The 20,667-nt window shown below is 34.8% G+C and overlaps 4 protein-coding genes across 6 annotated transcripts; 2 read left to right on the top strand and 2 right to left on the bottom strand.

Moving 5' to 3' along the window:
* Positions 1-2,595: 2,595 nt before the first annotated feature.
* LOC106381310 (auxin efflux carrier component 1) lies at positions 2,596-9,629 on the bottom strand. 3 transcript variants are annotated; one of them, XR_007319953.1, is made up of 7 exons: positions 8,313-9,629; positions 7,892-8,126; positions 7,642-7,727; positions 7,045-7,202; positions 6,841-6,917; positions 6,467-6,741; positions 2,596-2,709 (listed from the first exon to the last, which is right to left on the bottom strand). XR_007319953.1 is itself a non-coding variant. In XM_013821211.3 (6 exons), the coding sequence occupies exons 1-6, from the start codon at positions 9,538-9,540 to the stop codon at positions 6,675-6,677; spliced, it is 1,851 nt and encodes a 616-aa protein (XP_013676665.1). In that variant the 5' UTR covers positions 9,541-9,629; the 3' UTR covers positions 6,313-6,674. The 3 variants fall into 3 exon arrangements, 1 of the variants encoding a protein (XP_013676665.1); XR_007319954.1 differs by lacking the exon at positions 2,596-2,709 and having other exon boundaries at positions 6,313-6,741; positions 7,867-8,126; XM_013821211.3 differs by lacking the exon at positions 2,596-2,709 and having other exon boundaries at positions 6,313-6,741.
* Positions 3,075-3,638, top strand: LOC106378119 (uncharacterized protein At4g04775-like). The gene is made up of 2 exons (XM_013818302.1): positions 3,075-3,242; positions 3,348-3,638. The coding sequence occupies exons 1-2, from the start codon at positions 3,075-3,077 to the stop codon at positions 3,636-3,638; spliced, it is 459 nt and encodes a 152-aa protein (XP_013673756.1).
* On the bottom strand, positions 3,830-6,029 carry LOC106378116. The gene is made up of 4 exons (XM_048748870.1): positions 5,813-6,029; positions 4,969-5,654; positions 3,981-4,904; positions 3,830-3,892 (listed from the first exon to the last, which is right to left on the bottom strand). Exons 1-4 carry the CDS (start codon positions 6,027-6,029, stop codon positions 3,830-3,832), a joined length of 1,890 nt encoding a protein of 629 aa, XP_048604827.1.
* A 7,977-nt stretch (positions 9,630-17,606) lies between the features above and the next one.
* LOC125582096 lies at positions 17,607-18,566 on the top strand. The gene has a single exon (XM_048748607.1). It carries the CDS (start codon positions 17,607-17,609, stop codon positions 18,564-18,566), a length of 960 nt encoding a protein of 319 aa, XP_048604564.1.
* The last annotated feature ends 2,101 nt before the right edge of the window (positions 18,567-20,667 follow it).

The raw sequence follows: 20,667 nt of genomic DNA, 5'->3' as shown, positions 1-20,667 counted from the left end.
GCACACATATCTAATCTTCCCGTACGAACAGAAAAATAAATCTTCTCTTCGTCGCTCAGTTATTTCCTACTTCTACCATTTTTCAAATATAATCTCAAAATCAACTACTAATACTATTTTATAAAAAAGTACAGTACTAAAATTAATTAAAAGCCAGGGAAAAATAGAGATAAAGACAAATAACGAAAGCTCTCAAAGCTCTGTCTGGGCGACGGCCGACCCAACATCGCCTAGTGGCAGGCAGACACTAACATCTGCAACTACGGGCCTTTAAAGACGTTTATACCCTTTTGCGGTTCCATGTCATTCTTTTGCTTCTTTTTTGTAAAAATTCTTTTGCTTCTTTTTAAAATAAAATTACTTTCTTTTTTTTTTGGGCAAAAAAAATAAAATTACTTTAAAATCTCAAAATAATTAAGGATTTCTATTCCGTTACGAGATTAACTTATTTATGACATCCTCGGTCCTTTCACGTTTCAATCCCTCATGTAATATCACAATCTCAGCTGATGAAAAAAATAAATCTAATTAGGCTATAGGTAGTGAGCTGTTTCGATAAATGGTACTAGGTACACTGTGAAGAAGAGCAGAGAATGAACCCCGAAATAGAAGCTTCTGAAAAATGTTTGTGTTCAGTGGCAATAAGAAAGGGAAGTTACACAGCATCTTTCTTCTTCTCTCTTGTCTCAGTCTACCTATATTTACTTTTTCTTTTTTGATAAAAAAAAGATGAAATCCGGGTTTATTAAAGACACAGACCTAACTTCCGGGTGGGAGGTGCAGTCCACGGATATATCCTCTTCCGGGTATTCAAATGAGCCGAAATGCAATAGCCCATATCCGTGTAGGTAACCAGGAAAATATGACTTAGTTTCGCATGGTAGGTAGATCGAACTTGAAATGTGGTGACATCCCAAATCCTTCCCCTTACCATTTGACCACAAGCTCCCGGTCTACCTATATTTACTTGTTTTTATTTTTAAATGTATATGAGCAATGTGAGGACCAGAGTTCTCATATATTTTTATCTATCACTTTGCTAGTCTGAGCTTGAGCTTATCCCCAAGTGGTTTACTTGGTGGATCGTAACAGATGATCGGTTCATCTTCTGGCATTAGTCGGAAGGTATTTCAAACTTGGATCAAAAAATGTGGTAACCAGTCCACTCTATAGCAAATATATATATATATATATATTTATCCTTATTTTTGTGCACTTTTTCCATCTTTCGGTATGTATATATATATTCTTTTAGCTAATACTTTTGTTCTATTTTTATACATTATCATCTAGGTTCTAGAATTCACCACCAAAATAAGGTTTATCAAAAAAAAAAAGTTTTAAGAAAAAAAATTGTTGCACAAAAATAGATTTTATGTTTGATACACTTTTATTTTTAATAATTGTAGACTATAACTTTCAAAAAATTAAGTAAACTTAATAAATTACTATTAATTTTACTTTATTGAAAATTGATAACATATAGAAGATGTATTTATAATATAAATATAATACTTCTAATACGTGATAGGACATAAAAAATAGTAGTACTATATTTTTGTGGAACAAAGGTATAATAAATTTAGAATTTATCATAGTAGTTGTTATGGGAGACGTTAAACATTTCGAACAATGAGTTACAACGGCGGCTATAGCCGTCTCATGCAGAAATATTTATGATAGATTTTTACGTGAGGCGTGCCATGAATTGAGGGTTGATTTCTTCAAATATTTCTTCTCTTCTAATTATCACTCTCTTCAATACAGTATTACTTTAGCGAGATTAGTTAGGTACGTAAATAAATAGAAAACGCAACCACTTTTTCTGTCCGAGTGCAACATGTAGAAAACGGTGCAATCGTAATAGTAAAAAAAAAATATAAATATATATAGAAATTTTTGTTACTATTGAAACAATATCTTAAATATACGACTAATAAATAGTTCTATTATCCTGTCCAGCTTAGAAAGCATATCAAATTGATTCTTATTTCTTAACAATTTAAACTAAGGTTTACTACACGACAAAACTAAGTTAGCTACTATATGTATGCATTTTATGTCTTATTAAACTTAAAAGTAGGATTTTTGATAAACCAACATCAAAACTTATCTTTGTGTAAAACCTTCGCAGAAATTTGCAGACTAAACAGTCTTCACATAGAAAAGGTTAATAACTGAATAACCCTGCAAAGCATCACCATCGAAGTGGTACATAATGATTCTGAGAAGAATCAGAAAAGGAATATTCAATACTAAAACGAATCTTTTACGATTCCACAAACGCAGTGAAGAGGAATCTTGACCAGGATGAATAACGTATGCATGCAACTAGTGCATACGACAACACGAAATATCTTTAGTTAGTGCTCCATCGATCTTTCTACCTTTAATCGAGTGTTATGTTGAATGCAAACTCCTCTGTTATTTATTAGAACCACATGCTTAATATGTTTCACGCCATCATGCCAAGTGAATAATACTGCTCTGTCAAGTAAGCTTAATCACTGAGAATAATTTGTGAAATGATTAAATGCCTTTTTATTTTTTTGCAAAATTAGATATCTTTTACCTTTTTAGGTTTATACATATCAATTTACTTTAAAAGTACTAATATTTCAATTTCTTAACGTTTTAAAGTACTAAAAGTAGCAACGCTTCAAATTCTTAACACCTACCGAAAGAAAACAAGAATGCTCATTAAAATTAGGGGGCACGATCTATTTCCCCCTCGGAACTATTGCATAGCGCTGTATCCCCACAGAGTTTGGTGGTCATCCTCTTTCTCCCTAGATCGAAAGTTTCAAACCTTATTACACCTGGATACAAAGTTCGAAATCTATATCTCCATACCGTTGAAATTGTCGGTCAGTGTACTTGAACCAATAGTAAACCAAATTTTCTTAAACCAAACCATTTGTAAACCTAACAAAATGGTTATCTATGGCCCGACCCGAGAATCCTTTTATTTTTGTTTTAAATTCGCAATAACTGAGGAAGAACCCTAAAAATCGAATTGGGGAAACTCATATTTGGGGAGAATAAGAGAAAGATCGTGACAAAGAACACTAAAGATGAGCAATGTGTCTGGAAATTCGAGTGGATCATCAAGGAGGCGGTCAAGAGTTGTTGGTGTGCCAAAGAAATGTTGGTGTGGCTTTGAGATTCTTCCAAAGATGTCGAATTCAGTGAACAATCCGTACCGACGTTACTATCGATGTGGTTATGCTGTAGCGAAGAAGGTAATCCAAAGCTAAATCCAAAAAAAAAAGAAATCATTCCAATGTTATATGCTGTAAATGTTGTTGATTTGTGACTTTCATTGCTATTAAATTTTCTGTTTATAGCTGGAGAATGATGACCATGCTTTCAAGTGGGTTGATGAAGGGTTACTAGATGAGATAGAGACATTACAGAGAAAATTAGGAAGACTTGAAGAGATGGTCACAGAGATTTTGGAAGAATGTGAGCTCGACGAGAAGAAGACGTTTGAGAGGTTGAAAGTGAAGCTGGAGAAAGAGATATTCGAGAGAGTTGAGGCTGCATTGGTGGAGACAAAAGAGAGTGTGTGTTGTTGTAGTAATTGGATGTGTTATCTTGATTGCTCTCACAAAAGTTATAGGTTAATCCATGTGTGAAACTCTTTGTCTTGTGGTTGTGTGTTGTCCTTTATGATGAACTCGTTTGTTTTGTAGTATGAAATCGTTTATGGTGTTTCAAAGCCAAAAGAGATCTTAGATATATATTCAAAATAGAGAGCATAATACAAAAGGTGACAAAGACAAAAACATAAAACCACTCTTTCTTTTCTACTACATGTATCCGACTCTTAGATCTCTTGAGCAGCTGACCCTTGGGAAGCTTTGATTTGTGGTGTTCCATCCTTCTGACCCTGTAACAAACAGAAAAATGTATCAAAGAATAGCAAATCGATATGATACATCCTTATGACCCTCTAACAAACACAAAGAATAACATACCTTTTTATGGAACCGAGAGTTGTGGTTGGCCTCACCGCAAATTCCGCAATGCATTATTCGCTTCAGAGTTTTAGCTTTCTTCTTCACTGGCGACTCATTAACACCTTTCTTCCTCTTCTCCTTCGCATTTTTCTTTTTGCGGCCAGGTTGATCAGGATCAGGGGCTGGATGAACTGATGGAGCTGATGAACTTGGCCAGAACCGTGCTCCTCTTATTGGAATTATACCCTCTTCATAAGTCTTTCTCCACGTTGATGTCCGGAACCAGTGACAGACAAAGTCTTGAGCTTCTAGTTTCTTTTGGAGTATAACGCCGTATCCATGCTCACATGGGATTCCTGTGATATCCCATTTCATGCAACTACATGATCTCTTCTCTAAGCTAACCCGAAAATAACATCCTTCGAGATTCACTAACCACATATTATTTGTGCTTCTATGAACCACACACTTTGCAGCCTTATTATGTTCCTCTTGAAGATACTCAATCACATAAGGAGTACATATGTGTTTGTGGCTGGTAGCTTTAGCATCTCTAGCAGCTATACGGACCATCGCCAGACGCGCAATTGTTTCTAACATCGGAACTAAGGGCTTCTCTCTCGCTTGAACTATAGAGCTGTTGAACGATTCTGTAGAGTTGTTCTCAGCATCCTCGCAGAAATTGCCTATCCGGTAAAACGCTCTTACCCAAGAAGTTGGATTTTTCTTCATAACATCTTCAAATACCTCTGAATCATAGTTGAACACACGGTCAAGCCTTTCCTTATATTCTGCCTCGTTATAGCTCCATGCAAGCCACCAAATTAGTTTCTTCAGCTCAGTCTTCTTCCCATGTTTGCCCTTCACGTTTCCATATATATGTCTGACACACATTCGATGCTCAATCTTTGGTAGCTCTGTTTTCACAGACTTGATCAATCCCTGTAAAAAGACAATCCATTACACTTAATCATAGACACTTACATTTACAAGACAAAGAACTCACCTTTTGACGGTCTGAAATCAATATGAAACCATCACCATCATCTAAGGCCAAGTCTGCCTTGATGTTCTTCACAAACCACAACCAATTATCAGTGTTTTCAACTTGTACAACACCCCATGCTATAGGATAGATGGCATTATCAGCATCTCGACCTAGAGCAACCAACAATTGACCTTTGGTTTTTCCTCTTAAGAAGCAACCATCAACTCCTAGTATTGGCCTACAAGTCGATTTCCATGTTCTCCTCAACACATCTAAACACACATAAAATCGATCAAACACATCTTGGCCTTCTTTATTTTTCACAGTTTCAACCTCCACCGTAGAATTGATGTTTGATTCCATGATCTCAGCTGCGTAGTCACGAAGACGAGCAAACTGCTGCTCGTATTCTTTGTCAATCCATCTCAATGCCTTGTTTCTAGCAGCTTGACATTGAGGTCTTGAGACACTAATCTTCCATCTTTCCTTAATAATTTCTTCCATCGTCTTAGGTATATAATACTCCATTTCTTCCCTGATCTTATCCACAAATAACCTAGCTATAACAGGGACTTTAATCATCTCACATTCTCCATTGGGTACACAACTATGCTCATCCTTGAACACTTTTACCTGCCATCGCTCAGATTCTGCCCTAGTAGAGCAGTAGATACGCCAACCACACACCGAGTCCACATTTCTTCCTGCACAACAATATCCAAGCTTGGTTTTGTCATATCTATATTGCTTCAGATTATAGCCTGTCTTCAATGCGTAGTCAAGAACAGCCTCTTTAAATGCCACTCCATTGAAGAACAGTGGCCCTTCGAACAGGTTTCCATCACTTCGTCTCAGGCGTCACGATCTCGGGTTCTTTGTTTCTTCGAAAGTGTTTGTCCCTCTTCCTCCTCAGCATCACTGTCGCTCTCACTCTCTGGAATAATATCATGACGGATCGGAGCCTCATCAGTGAAACCAGCCACATCTTCCTCGATTCGAAAGGCGTTTCGCTCCATAGCTTCTTCATCGTCAGATTCGTCAACAAGAGAAGGAACTTCATGAAAAGACACAACAAACATTGATTACGGATGTAATCAACTAAAACCCCTCGAAAATCTCCTCTCAATTTCAAAGATTTTGGTGATTTTGTTTTAGGGTTCGTTCTTAAAGTTACTTTTTTTGGCGATGGAGAAACCTAGAACTCGGGTATTTAGATTTGGGTAATCGGGTTGTAATTGATAATTTAATGGGTTATTTTGGTTTAATCAAGTATATAATTGGTATAGGATGATCAGGTTTAATTTATATACAGTAAACCAACAGTAAGCCGGTTTTGGGTGTAAAAGGATTTCGAACTTTCAATTCAGGTGTAAAACGATCTTCAACTTTGTATCGAGGTGTAATAAGGTTTGAAACTTTCAATCTAGGGAGAAAGAGGATGACCACCAAACTTTGTGGGGATACAACACTATGCAATAGTTCCGAGGGGGAAATAGATCGTGCCCCCTTAAAATTAAGAAAATAGAAACTTGCCAAAGCTACATCTTCTTCCTTTCTTCAAGAGCTTCTTTCTCCAAATTCATTTAGAAGCTTTATCTAAAGGTGCTATTGATTTAATTTTGTGGGTATCCAACAAAATGGGCATTGCTCTTCACTAATTCCATAATCTCCCAAATGATTTTAAGAGGATCCTTGTCTTTTTCCTTTTCATACTTGGTCTCTCATCATAGCCCCAAGAGAATGTAGTAGAGAAGGGTTATGGGCAATGCAATCAGCATTCCGAATATCACACTACAACCAAAAAATATACAAGACTAGTTAACACAACGCCCTTACTCGAAATATCCTTAGTTTCACAGATTTCATATATGAACAAGGGAATAAACTTACGCAGTGCTAAGAATGTCAGGATGCACATTATACTCCTTCGCGAACACAAAGGGTACAATTCCTTGAGGCAAAGCTGCCTGATTTTATCAACAGAATAGTTTTTTAAAATTAAATATAGAACAAGACTACAAAAGTGATGGTAACAAAAAAATATACAAAGCATTTATTTAATCATGCATATAAACAAACACAATTAAGAAATACCTGAATGATGGCGACGCGGAGGAGAACGCCTCGGAGGCCAACGGCGTAGGAAGCGACAGTCATGACGGCAGGTCCGGCGAGAAATCTCATACCCGCCGCAAAAGCAGCTCTTCTGTTTCCACACGCTATTATTCTTGGGTTCAACGCCATGAACAACCCTTAACACATTAAAACTAATAATTTAATACTATTGTTTTACCTTTTGTTTTTGGTTAATTTAATTAACTAATCTTTTAGAAGATTAACTTCAAAAGAGTGATATACAATAATCATTACATCCATTATTCCACCACCAATATTCCAAGAGAGACATGTTATGATGATAAATAAGCAGGGAACTGTGGAGCATGCTTTCTTCTGTGAAAGCCAGTTTTGTTTGCTCTTTTGATTCAAACATTTTTTTCTTTAAAAAACCTTTTTTTCTTTAAAGAAACCTTTTTTCAAAGGAGGGAGAATCATGCAATCACATGATTAAGTTTTTTATGTTATCTTTTAAAGAATGAAGGTCAGGAATAAAGAGAACAAATTGACTATTTATGGTATTTATTATGTAATAAATGTAAAGAAGTAAAAAGAGTTAAAAGAGTAGGAACTGACCAAGACTGAACATAGCCATGCCTAGACCTGCATCTGAGAGTATGGAGATAGACTTTGCTATAATAGCTGGCATTTCAATGTTCCACCTGCACATACCAAATCAAATTTAATTCCAAGATCTCTCTCAAAATCTTTTTACTACTGTAACATGAACGCATTCAAGACTACTTTTGCCCTTTTCATTTTTTATCAAGAAACTTCATTAAAAGTGACAAAAATATTAACGTTGAGAGTTGTTAGAAAACAGTACTTGAAGGAGATGAGGGACCATGTGATGCCGAATAAACTGGAGTAAGAGTTGGGATTACGGATGAGTTTTCTCCAGACCATAATGAGTATGAGTCTTGTCATCACACTTGTTGGTGGCATAACCTTTGGCTGCTGCTGCTGCGCCTTGTTGCTTATGTTGTTGTCTGCGGCCAAGACTTTGCTATCATCATCTTTATTACCGAAACTGAACTCTTCCCTCTCCACATATTGATTATCTGAAACAATATTAAACATTTCAGCAATTAAAGACTACATTAACCAAAGCCCAAATCTTGATTTGAAGATATAAAACATGTGTACGTGAACATAATCTAACAACACATATAGTGTGGGGTTGTTTTTTCAAAATAAATAATTTGGAGCTACTGAAGTGAAACAGTAATATTGTTGGGGGGCCAAACCGTTACTATTCCCCTGGGGTACAGAGATCTTAACGTCCTTGTGATGATCGTTAGTAGCGGCGGCGTAATCGGCGTGGTGGTTTCCTCCTCCGCCGAACACATCTGAGACCGGCGAAGCGCTTGAGCTCCACACAAACATATGAAGATCTCTTCCATTCCCATCTTGCCCACTCCCTCTCTTCCCACCAACCACCGCACCGTTTCCCTTTGCCGCCGTACCTCCGCCGCCGCTCTGCGGCGAAAACATACCTGGATTCGGCGCCGGATAATGCGTTCCTCCACCACCGCTTCCTCCCGACTGGTAAGGAAACCTCCCAGTTCCCGCCGCCGGTTTAGCTCCGCCGTCTTCCTCGTAGTTAGACGGCCGCGGAGTAGGTCCTTTTGAACCGAAAACAGCTTCTCCGGGACCGAAGTTCGAGTTCCGGCCACCACCCGCAGCCATCATCGAGTAAAAATCAGTATGGTTAAAACTCGAGCCACGTGGCGTTGGGTTTCTCGAACTCTGAAGCGAATAAATCTCCGCGTTGGTGAGATTCGACGGCCGAGGAGTAGCCGACAAGCCCTGAGACCTTCTCGAGTAGATATCAGACCTCGAGGCGTTAGAACGACGGACAGTGACGTGAAGCTTCCCATCTTCTTTAATCTCAGCTTCCGTCTCAAGCGGCTGCCGACCGTCTAACGACATAATGTCGGAATCAACATGGATCGAGACAATAGACCCAGCCGTGTCGGGAAACTGCTCGGAGATCAGAAGCTTCGCGCCGCGGTACTCGAAGAGAAAGAGCATGAGCGTGTACCATATGATACACTGGAGAACCACGATCTGCACCATGAGGTCGCCAGAGAAGTCGCCGTACATGCCTTTGAGGAGAGGTATGCCCATGACAAGAGTGTTGGGGAGAGTGGTTAGGGAGAAGAGGGTGATGGTCCAGTCCAAGGAGCCGTTGGGGCTGAGTTTGCACCAGAGGAAGAGGAGAGAGAGGACGATGACTTTCTGGAGAGAGTCGGCGGCGAGGAAACGGAGGTTCATGGCGTAAGGGTTGTTGGCGGCGATGAAGTGGAAAGAGAGGAGAGGGACGGCGAAGAGAGCCACGAAACGGTTGATGCCGGAGCACTGGGTCGGTGTGAAGATTTTCCACCATTTGACGGAGCCGTAAGCGAGGATCATGGCTACGTATAACGGAACCATCGCCGTCATGACGTGGTAGAAGTCCGTCGCCGTTATCATCGTGTTATCTTAGAGAGAGAGAGCGAGAGGAAGAAGTGTCTTCGGTGTTGAGAGAAGCGGTGGAGAGGGAGTAAAGTGAGTGTGAAGAAGAGAACACGTTTTTATATTACTTTTTTGATTTTTTCGTTGAGGAAACACTAATACTATTTAATATGCTTTTTTAAATCTTGATATATTATTCGTTGGTTTTGTCGTCACTCGATAGTGTTTTTGTGTCTTCTTTCCTGAATTTATTACTTTGTAACTTATTTCTATCTATAAACAAGCTTTATTTTCGTGACAAAAAAAAAAAGCTTTATTTAAGAGCCAAACATGCAAATAAAATTCTGAATAGGTCAGTTCAGTTGAGTTAATTGAGTATAGTATATATATATATAAGCTGAAGGGTTCTTCTATGCTTTTTTGCTATGTTATATACTCATTATAAAACGAAAAAGTCAGATATTTTATTTGAATGCACAAGAATATAAAATTTTACTTTTTAATAAATATTATTATTAATAATAATGCACAAGAATATAAAAATTTACTTTTTAATAAATAATATTATTAATAATATAGATTGAAAATATATTATCTAATCATAAATAATACAATAAAATATTATTAGTTAGCTAATTTTTAATAAAGTTAAATTATTTTAAAAATATCAAAACATCTTGAAACATCAAATTTTTTCTAAAGGTTTATATTTTAATATTTTATTTTACACATTTTATATAATATACATATATATATATATACATATTAAAATCCGTACAAAAGCAATCGGTCGATATCATGAGGAGTGCTGATATTTGAGGAAACACAATATTCCATCAACAGTCTGCTCTTCAAATTTTCCCATCATTCCATACAAACACAACTCTTCTTTTTTCCAGCTTTTTATTTTTCCAACTGGTTTTATCAACTTTTATTTACGTTAAATATTCTATGGTGTGGCCAATACACAGCGGATCAATTAAAACATACAAATTAGGTTTATGCAATCTGAATAATCAAAATAGAGTATGTTTTAACATCATCACTTTTTTATTTTATACAATTTATCTTTTAATTTTAAAAATTAGATCATAATATTTTTTAAATCAAATATGTGTTTACAAGCTTTTTCAAATCTATACAATCGTTTTTATTCTGCATCCTTTCCAATATTTGCATTGATCCTCATTTCAGTTACGACTCCATGTACTGCTGAACTCAGTTTTGATGGTTTCCGATTGTTACTATATTTGCACCGCTTCTACTTAACCATTTGCAAACACTTGAGACGAGCACATTATGATTGACCTTTTAAGCAAACACTTGGAACGTGAAAAATGGAAAAGAAAGTCGCAGCTGGTAGAGATAATTAGGTTTCATAAAGCAAATTTTGACTAATTAGTCACTTTAATTAAAGCTTATTTTTGACTTGCACTAGTATATGAAGTGGGCCTGGTCGGCTGATACTAAAAACCAAAAAAATATGTAATTAAGTATGTTAATCAATGGGAATGATATGTGCCGTGATACATATTTTGCATCACACTATAATTTATTTATATAGGCAATTATGATTTATCGATTGATTCTAATTTTTTTTTGTTTTGCATAGAAAATAAACTATGATTCGAATTAAAAAATTTGTGAAAATGTCAAGCAATTAATAAAAATTTATTAGTTAATTTTCAAAACGTAACCTTAAGTTTTTTTTTGGTAACAAAAAGTAACCTTTAAGTTGTAACCAATTATTGTAATATTGATCGTAGCTGCTCTAATAAAATATTCAGAAATAAAAGCTCCATTATTTTCGGAGGAGTCTTTGTGTCTCAACAGGAAGATATATATGTTTCACTGTAAAAGTTATTCTGTTTTAATTAACTCGTATGGAAAACATGTTATATTATATTATCTATAGACCTATAATACTTGCATAATTAACAGTTCATGGGGATTTTAAACATAAATATATAAAGAGTTGTAGCCGTTGTATTTGAAAAGTAGGTATAGTTACTTTATTTGTGTTTCCTTTGCTTTTATAAATCTCTATAAAGATTATTTCACTTTCAATTTCGTAGATAGGGACTATTAAACCACTAAGACCAAAGAGTGAAACTAACTCACATTTTAAAACTATTTTGAGAGTGGAAGGTTGCCATATCACTTATATATTAGTTTCACTCACACTCAATTTTCGATGTTGGATGTTTAGTACATGCAAGATTAGTCATCTAAATCGTGAAGTTTGTAGCAATAAAAACATTTGAGCTCTATAATACTACATTAATAATGAAGATAACTCCAAAATATAAGGTTGTTAGATCATTAATATATACTAGGGGCATTGCCTCTCGCGCTTGTAGACAGAGTTCTTATTTTAATCTCAATATTTGCTAGGGTTATTGTAGTTGTGAATTTTGCGTTTTGAGTTGTTTTTCAAGTTTTTTTTATTGTTATAGGTTCAGAGTTGTGATGATGAACTGTGTATGCATTGTTCTCCACTTATGAAAGATTAAACTGTGTTATTAATGTGATTGATATAGTTCGTGTTGTTGTTTGTTGTCACTGAGACTTATTGTTTTTTTTTGTCTTTTTAATTTGTTTCTTGTACTGTTGAGAGTACATAAATTATATTAAAGTTGTTGAGCGTACCTTTTGTTTCTAGATATTTTTTTCTCCAGTTTAGTGTGTAAGTTGTGTGTATTAAGTAATCATTTTTATTATCCTTATTATGTTTGTTATATGTTTTAGTTTTATTTTTAAACTTGTTGCTCTTACCAGACTTTTAAAACAAATACATGAAGACTTGAAGAAATAACTATAAAATGAGTGACAGTTCTGAGTATTTGGGCTTTAATGAGTTTTAAACGAATTTATGTATTTCTCATAAGAAGACAATAGCATTGACATGTTGACATTGGGCATGTAAGCTATTTTTATAAGACAAGAGGAGTGAGCAGGTGGAGATGTTATTGCCGCCTTTGTGTCTATCGGGATTGTCTCTTGTATCTCATGTTGTGGCTGTGTTTGTTTATCTTTTATTTGATGGGTAATATGTAAACAAAAATCATTGTTAGTTGTATTTATCAGAGTTCATAACTTACTATGCTTTTTTTGTTTAGGTAATTTCACTGATCTTGGTTGTCGTCTTCGTCTTCTTCGTTGCGAAAGTAAGTTTGTAAATTGTTAAATAGCTGGCCGTGTAGTTTGTATTTGTTTAGCTGACTCGATGTATGTGTCGTTGCTAAAGTAAGTTTGTAAATTGTTAAATAGCTGACCGTGTAGTTTGTATTTGTTTAGCTGACTCGATGTATGTGTCGTTGAGTTTTAGTTGAGGTGATTGGTTTGGTGTATTTGTTTTGAAGTTTATTTCTAAAATTAGACAAAAAAGAGAGGTAATCATTAATGATTCGTTTTTTTTGGAATTCTAGTTTTTGGTGTTTTGATTGTTTGGGTTGTTGTGGTTTCTTTTAAGCTGTAAAATAAAGGTTTGTGTAAAATTAGTTTGATAAGTAAGGGAGATAAATAGACGACCACAAAATTTGGGTAGGAAATATTTTTAATTATTTATGTTAGTACAATATAGATAACTAGTATTATCCCGTGCTATGCACAGGTCGGCTTCACTGTCTTCTAAATTATCTGATCATAAATTTACAATTACTATTAAAATAAATTATTATTTTAGTTACGTATTTTCTTAACATAGATAACACATCGATGCTAAAATAGATGCATTCAACAAAGCGGCTAGAATACATCATGCAAATATGGTATAAATATTATACTTGATACATGTTCCAATAAAATATAATACTTGATATATTCAGTTTTGTTTTTGTAAATAATCCTTCTTTAAAATACAAACCTAGTCATCTAACATAACAAATATAAAACAATGAAATATTGAACAAAATGAAACAATAAAATTATGATAAATTATAATTTAATTGAAAATGTTTTGATATAAAAATTGCAGCTAGATAAAATTCTGATAAAACAATCAAAGAATTCTATTTAAAGAGATTAAAAAGAAGTTTCGTCTATTTAAACATATTTTCTCATACCATGATTTAAATCCAGTCGTGTTTACCTTTTTCTATAAAAATAACTTTTCATGCGGAGAATAACTTTAGGCTTTTGGTAGTAATATATATTTCTTTTTTTTGGTAAAAATTTTGGTAGTAATATTGTGTGAAAGAAAGCTCTGTTTTTCCACAATTTTGTGAAAGTTTAAACTACAAAACAGAAGTATACTATGATCAAATCCTCAACTTTGAATCATGCAGAAAAATATAATAGAATAGTGTTCGGAAAAAGAGAAGAAATGAATTTAAATAATTTTTGCCAAATTCGAAAACAAAATAAAATTACCAAGAAGATGAAACTGTGGAGATGAAGAAGAGAAAAAAAAAGATTCTCTTCTCTGCTGTGTATTCTTAGACCAAAAAGTGAAACAAAGAAAAGAATATTGAAAAGTAAAAACCGTAACTGAATGTTTTATAAGAAGTGAAGCAGTTGATATTGAGAAGGAAGGATTTACGAAAGTCATTTTGGAACGTGGTTTTGTAAAAAATAGGGATTCTTGTTTTGTAGTTACATAAATATTTGAAATCAACTGAACGTAGTATACTTTTGATTTTTTTGGTTTCGTAAATAAATGACATTTTTGAATTTTTTTGAGAAAATTGAATAGTTTGAAATCATGCCATGAAAATAGGGATTGTGGAGTTCTTTATAAAAACTGTTATTTTTATACGGTTTGATTTTGTAATAGATTTAGATTTTAATTATTATGTTGATAATTTATTAGCTTTTATTGATTTTTTATTGATTCACATGATTCATCCGTGTATGAGGAATTTATAAAATGTTGGTTATTTGAAATTGTGAAACTTTCATATTTTGATGAACAAAAAACCTGATCGCTTTTCTATATTTTTCAATCATTTTTTTTAAATTCCACGTGTCAGAGTTTGATTCGCTAGGCGATTTGCGCTTTAGTATATAAGAGATAATATAAAGGGAATTGTGTGTTGATTGTTTCTTACGGATCAATGAGGAGACGGATAACGACTCAAGTTGTTTCATTGACTATGTACTTTATCTGCTGGGTTACGGAACATTTTACCAGAGGTTTAGATTGTATCAATCTACACTTGTGTGATTCCTGTTGACTCATATACTGCGGGGGGCAGGGCGGACGATTTCAAAGCGGACTCCCCCTCTCCATTTCATTATATAGAGAAGATCGCCAAGATTTCGCGATCCGCTGCCGAACTTATTCCATTTCAATATTATGCCTTGAAGAGGACTGTACTATTATATTATAGATTTTTATTCAAACTCAATTTCAGATGTAGAATGTTTAACAAATTTACACCTCTTCGATCTGAAAAAAAATAGATGTTATTTCTCGACCAAGTTATAGTTATACAATCGTATTATCTATTGATTCAAATTGTTTTTTTTTTGGGGGCTAACTTATTGATTCAAATTGTTACTGCATGCGTTATCTTTATAGCTAAGCTCTATGCTAGTATATGTAGCAGTAGACATAATACCTAAAATCACAATATAATCAATGAATGTTGTTTATTTGGACATAAATTCTTGTGTTTATAAGTCTAATATAAGTTGCATATTTTGTTGTACGTATATTTAAATGTATTAGGAATTTGGATATTAATTAAAGTGTAATGATTGAACTTAGATCCATATAAGATCAGTCAAACTTCATTAGTCATCATTGCTGAGTAGTGGTATTATTTGATTTGATTTCAATTAGAAGGCTTGCACAAACGCATGAACCTTGAAAATATATACATGCAAGTGAAATACATCATCATGCATGCATAGTAACTTGAGAATAAACTAATTATAGAGTTGATTTCTTTTTTCTTTCTTTCTTAAAACACGTAGTTTTTGTATTTAGATATTATTCAGATGATTTATAACCAAATCATGAATGTTCCTTTTGTGATTCATAATTACAATTCAAAGTTTTCACTCAAACCATATAGTATTTTAAAACATTTGTATAACAGTTGACCAATGAGACTCGTGACAAGTGAGAAATACGGGTGCAGCTTTAATGAAATGGTAAAAAGAATATAGCATCTTCTACTCTTTTACCGCATGAGAAAGATGTAAAGAAGTGAATCAAGAGGGCATGCGTACAAGTTAATGATGGGGTAGGGGAATACTGAAAACTAAAAGTTAGAGGCGTGGCACTTGTCACCTTCATTAAGCTCCCAAAGTCTATAGTCAATGTTTTTTTGTTCCTTAAAACATATCTTAAAAGTAGGGGTCTATTTTAAGGTACGAAGTAAGAATACGGGGTCTGTTTTAAAATTTCGAAAGTTCCCCCGACCAAATGAAAAACATCAGACCAAATACACGAATCAGTGGAAAAAGCATATGTAGAGATAAGATGCTGTCAACATTTTCTTATAAGAGATTAAAATTAAACAATATAAATTTCGTTGCACGGTTTTAGATTCTTTAAAAGGCTGATCTTAAAAAGAGTATATAGCAATAGAACAGAGAATATTTTTTAAAATTACCACCTCTTTCTACTTCGTTTGTATAAAATATTGTGTTCTTCAAAAGCTGCAATTGCTGCATTAAAGTATCTTTTTCATTCAAGATTCAAAGCCTTTGGGCTTCAGTGATAAAAGTGTTGACAAAAAAAAATATTTTTCATATATTTCTTTTGGAACTTCACGAAGTAGAAAAATATCTTTGTCCTCCTTGCGACAACGTGACGATTCCTTTAAACTAAACACCAATCACTAAAATTCGTGCCGTCTTGGGCAGAGACGCCAAACCAAAATGGTTCACATTCACACACACACACACAATTAAAATATTAATTATTGTTATAAGATAAACTTTGAAATGATCCTCCACTCCTTTACCAACTCAAGCACTATGATCATCTACTCATCAAGCACTATGATCATCTACTCATCAAGCACTATGATCACCCACTCATTTACCAAATCAAGCACCATCTTTGATATTTTATGCATTGTTGTTCACTATAAATATCATCACTCATCTCACTATTTTGTACACCATAAACAAGAACAAGAGTTTATAAGAAAAGAACCATTACATCTTCTTCTTCTTACTTATAATAAACTCTCTCACTTATAGTAGTGTTATTTGCTTCCTACGGGTATTAAATTCTACTCTTATTTAAATTTCTCGATACTATAAATTATAAGTTATTTCATAACACGTTATCAGCACGATCACTCTGCGATTCGGTAAAATTTATTTGTATCATTTATACCCTGTTATAATGGTCGGTATACCGCCTCTACTATTATTTATATCATGTTATAATGGCCGGAATACCGCCTATATTATTTACTAGTAATTTAATTTATTTATTGGTCGGCCGAGCCGCCTTATATCCTGTTTATTATTTATTGGTCGGCCGAGCCGCCTTATATCCTGTTTATTATTTATTGGTCGGCTGAGCCGCCTTATATTCTGTTTATTATTAATTGGTCGGCCGAGCCGCCGTATAATTTATTTATTATTCTGCATTGATCGGCTGAGCCGTCGCATGATTTGTTGTCATATAACATAAATATTTCATTGTCATAATTTTTCACTTTTATGAAATTTTATAGATTTGATTGACCGTTTAATACGATATTTTCAGACTAATTTTTGGTGCACTCGATTTAACCCAACGGTCACAAAGAAATTTTTTCAAAAATTTCCCCTTTCTCCAACAGTCATGAACAATAATTTTCATCTATAAATACAACTCATTTTCACTTCATTTCATCATCCAAAATATTTCATCTTCTCTCAAAAAATTTCAAATCGCTCTCCTCCAATTTTTCAAGAAAGATGATTCGCGCACTTTTGTTTTTATGTGCCATTTTTATTTGTGTTTCTATTTATGGTTTATTCGTTGGAGAATTTACTCCGAGTGAATTTAAGATGAATATCGGTTTAATTTTATTTACATCGCTTCTCCTTGTAATTGCTTGTATGATTAATGTAAACGGTTTTTAAATTATGAAGTTCTAATAAAATTACTATTTTGTGTTTTAGAAATACAAATGGCAAACATCGAGAAACTCCAGTTCCCGGCTCTAAAAGTAACCGGCGAAAACTATGTCAGATGGGTCACAAATGTGAAACCTTATCTTGTAATAAAAAAGATATCCGAAGCTATAAAAGTCGGTAACAAATCGCCACCCGAGCATATAGCCGAGGCGATAATCTTCCTGAAGAAGCACTTAGATGAGAATCTAACTCACGACTATGGAGACGTTGAGGACCCGGCTGTACTATGGCAAGCCTTGAAAGACAGATTCGATAATCAAAAGGAAATCAATCTCCCTCACGCTCTTGAAGAGTGGAAAACCCTGAGGTTTCAGGATTTCCAAAGGGTTAGAGATTACAATTCCACTATCTTAAGGATAGTTGCACAATTAAAATATTGTGGTAACCCTGTCACCGAAGCAGAAATGCTTGACAAGACATACAATACCTTCCACAAAGAACACAACGTCTTATCCCGAATTTACAGAAAATGTGGGTACACCAAATTTTCTGAATTGATGGTAACACTCATGTTGGCTGAAAAGAACGATGAGTTACTAATCAAAAACCATAATTCCCGACCTACGGGAGCCAAGGCATTTCCCGAAGTGAATGCTACGGCGGTAGAATATTCGGGAAGGAGAAACCATACCAACCGAGGTCGTGGTCGGCGTTTCAACAACAAACGTGGAAAGCCTTACTATCCTAAAAGTATTAGATCTAACAAATGGGTTAGATCTGAACAACCTCATAAAGGCAAAGAAACCGAAGAGGATACCACAAAGAAAAGTGAGACTGTATGTTACAGATGTGGATGTAAAGGACATTGGTCCCGTACCTGTCGTACTCCCCCACATTTGTGCAAGTTATATCAAGAATCCATAAAAGGAAAGGCTAAAGAGGTGAACCTCACGGAAAACGTTGAAGGGACCTCATACCTTGAATCCTCTGATTTCGCAAATGAGCTGGACTAGAATACTCTTGAAGAGTACGAAAATGTTTCTAATAAGACTGCTGAATAGTCCTCATTTGTAATGTATAATAATTATGTTTTCAAAGAATAATGTTGTTTTAACAACAATATATGTATAATTATTGTGTGTTTTCTTTATATAATCAATGAATAAATTTCACGTTTCACTTTTATTTAATGTTTATGATAATTTCAGAAATGGATCAAAATACTAATGGAGCAAAATCCAAGAAACGGATTCGTGAAATATGCATACCAGATAGTGGAACAACGCACACTATTCTGAGACAAAAGAGATATTTCTCTGATATAAAACCGACAAGAATTGTCGTCAATACAATATCAGGTCCTGCAGACGTGATTGAAGGAACTGGTAAAGCAAACTTTACTTTGCCGAATGGAACAAAATTTTCCATAAATAATGCTTTATATTCTCCGAGTTCTAAAAGGAATTTGTTGAGTTTTAAAGACATATATCTTCACGGATATGATACTCAGTCTGCAACTGAGGATGGAAAGAAATACATGTATGTAATTTCTGAAAAATGTGGCAGAAAGCACATATTGGAAAAGTTTCCAGAACTTCCTTCGGGATTACATCATACTTATATCGATGAGATCGAATCAAATCTTGTAGTAAAACGGAACCCAGAAGAGTTCACGTTATGGCATGATCGCCTTGGCCATCCAGGCTGTACAATGATGCGTAGAATCATAGAGAGCTCACATGGTCATTCACTGAAAATCCAGGAGATTTCTCAAGGGAATAAAATGACATGTGTTGCATGTTCTCTAGGAAAATTGATCGTAAGGCCATCGCCAACCAAAATCGATAAAGAATCACCAAAGTTCCTTGAAAGAATTCAAGGTGATATATGTGGACCGATACATCCACCATGTGGACCATTCCACTATTTTATGGTATTAATTGACGCATCCAGTAGATGGTCACACGTTTGTCTATTATCATCTCGAAATGTGGCATTTGCGAGATTTCTAACTCAGATAATCAAACTGCGAGCACAGTTTCCTGATTATACTATTAAAAGAGTTAGACTAGACAACGCTGGTGAATTCACATCCCAAGCATTCAATGACTATTGTATGGTAATGGGAATTGAAGTTGAACATTCAGTTGCTCATGTTCATACGCAAAATGGTTTGGCTGAATCTTTAATTAAGCGTCTGCAATTGATTGCAAGACCATTGATCATGAGATCAAAACTTCCAACCTCTGTATGGGGACATGCCATTTTGCATGCAGAAGCACTCATTCGGATCAGACCGAGTGCATACCATAAGTATTCCCCACTTCAGTTAGCGTTTGGTCGAGAACCAAACATTTCCCACTTTAGAATCTTTGGTTGTGCGGTATATGTGCCTGTAGCACCACCACAACGAACAAAGATGGGACCACAAAGAAGGTTGGGAATATATGTTGGTTGTGATTCTCCATCAATTATAAGATACCTAGAACCACAGACTGGTGACGTCTTTACAGCACGTTTTGCTGATTGTCATTTTGACGAAAATGTATTCCCAGTTCTAGGGGGAGAAAACAAAAATGTTGGAAGTGATATAAAATGGAGTGTACCATCATTGTTATATCTTGATCCTCCTACTAAAGAGTCAGAACTAGAAGTTCGACGAATTATGCATTTACAGAGTATAGCTAACCAGCTACCTGATGCATTTGCAGATACCAAGACGGTAACTAAATCTCATATACCAGCTGCAAATGCTCCTGCTCGTATCAAAATGCCAAATGAACAAGAAAAGGAGGATGACACACGAGAGCCAAAAACACGCCTGAAGCGTGGTAGACCTGCTGGTTCTAAGGATAAGAATCCTAGGAAACAGAAGAAAGCTGAAATATATGATGCACCCAAAATAGCAGAAAATATTTTGGAAGAAATAAATGATAAGGACTCTGATGAATCAGAGCATCATGAATCGAAAGATAATCATGAGATTTCTATTAATTACATCCATAATAAAAGGATATGGAATAGAAATGAACAAAATGATCTTGATGATGCTTTCTCATATATCGTGTCAGGTGAGGTAAATGAAGATACCGATGATCCAGAACCGAAATCCAT

This window comes from Brassica napus, chromosome C2 (assembly GCF_020379485.1).
Source record: "Brassica napus cultivar Da-Ae chromosome C2, Da-Ae, whole genome shotgun sequence".
Taxonomy (NCBI): domain Eukaryota; kingdom Viridiplantae; phylum Streptophyta; class Magnoliopsida; order Brassicales; family Brassicaceae; genus Brassica; species Brassica napus.
This window is presented reverse-complemented; position numbering and strand designations above follow the sequence as displayed.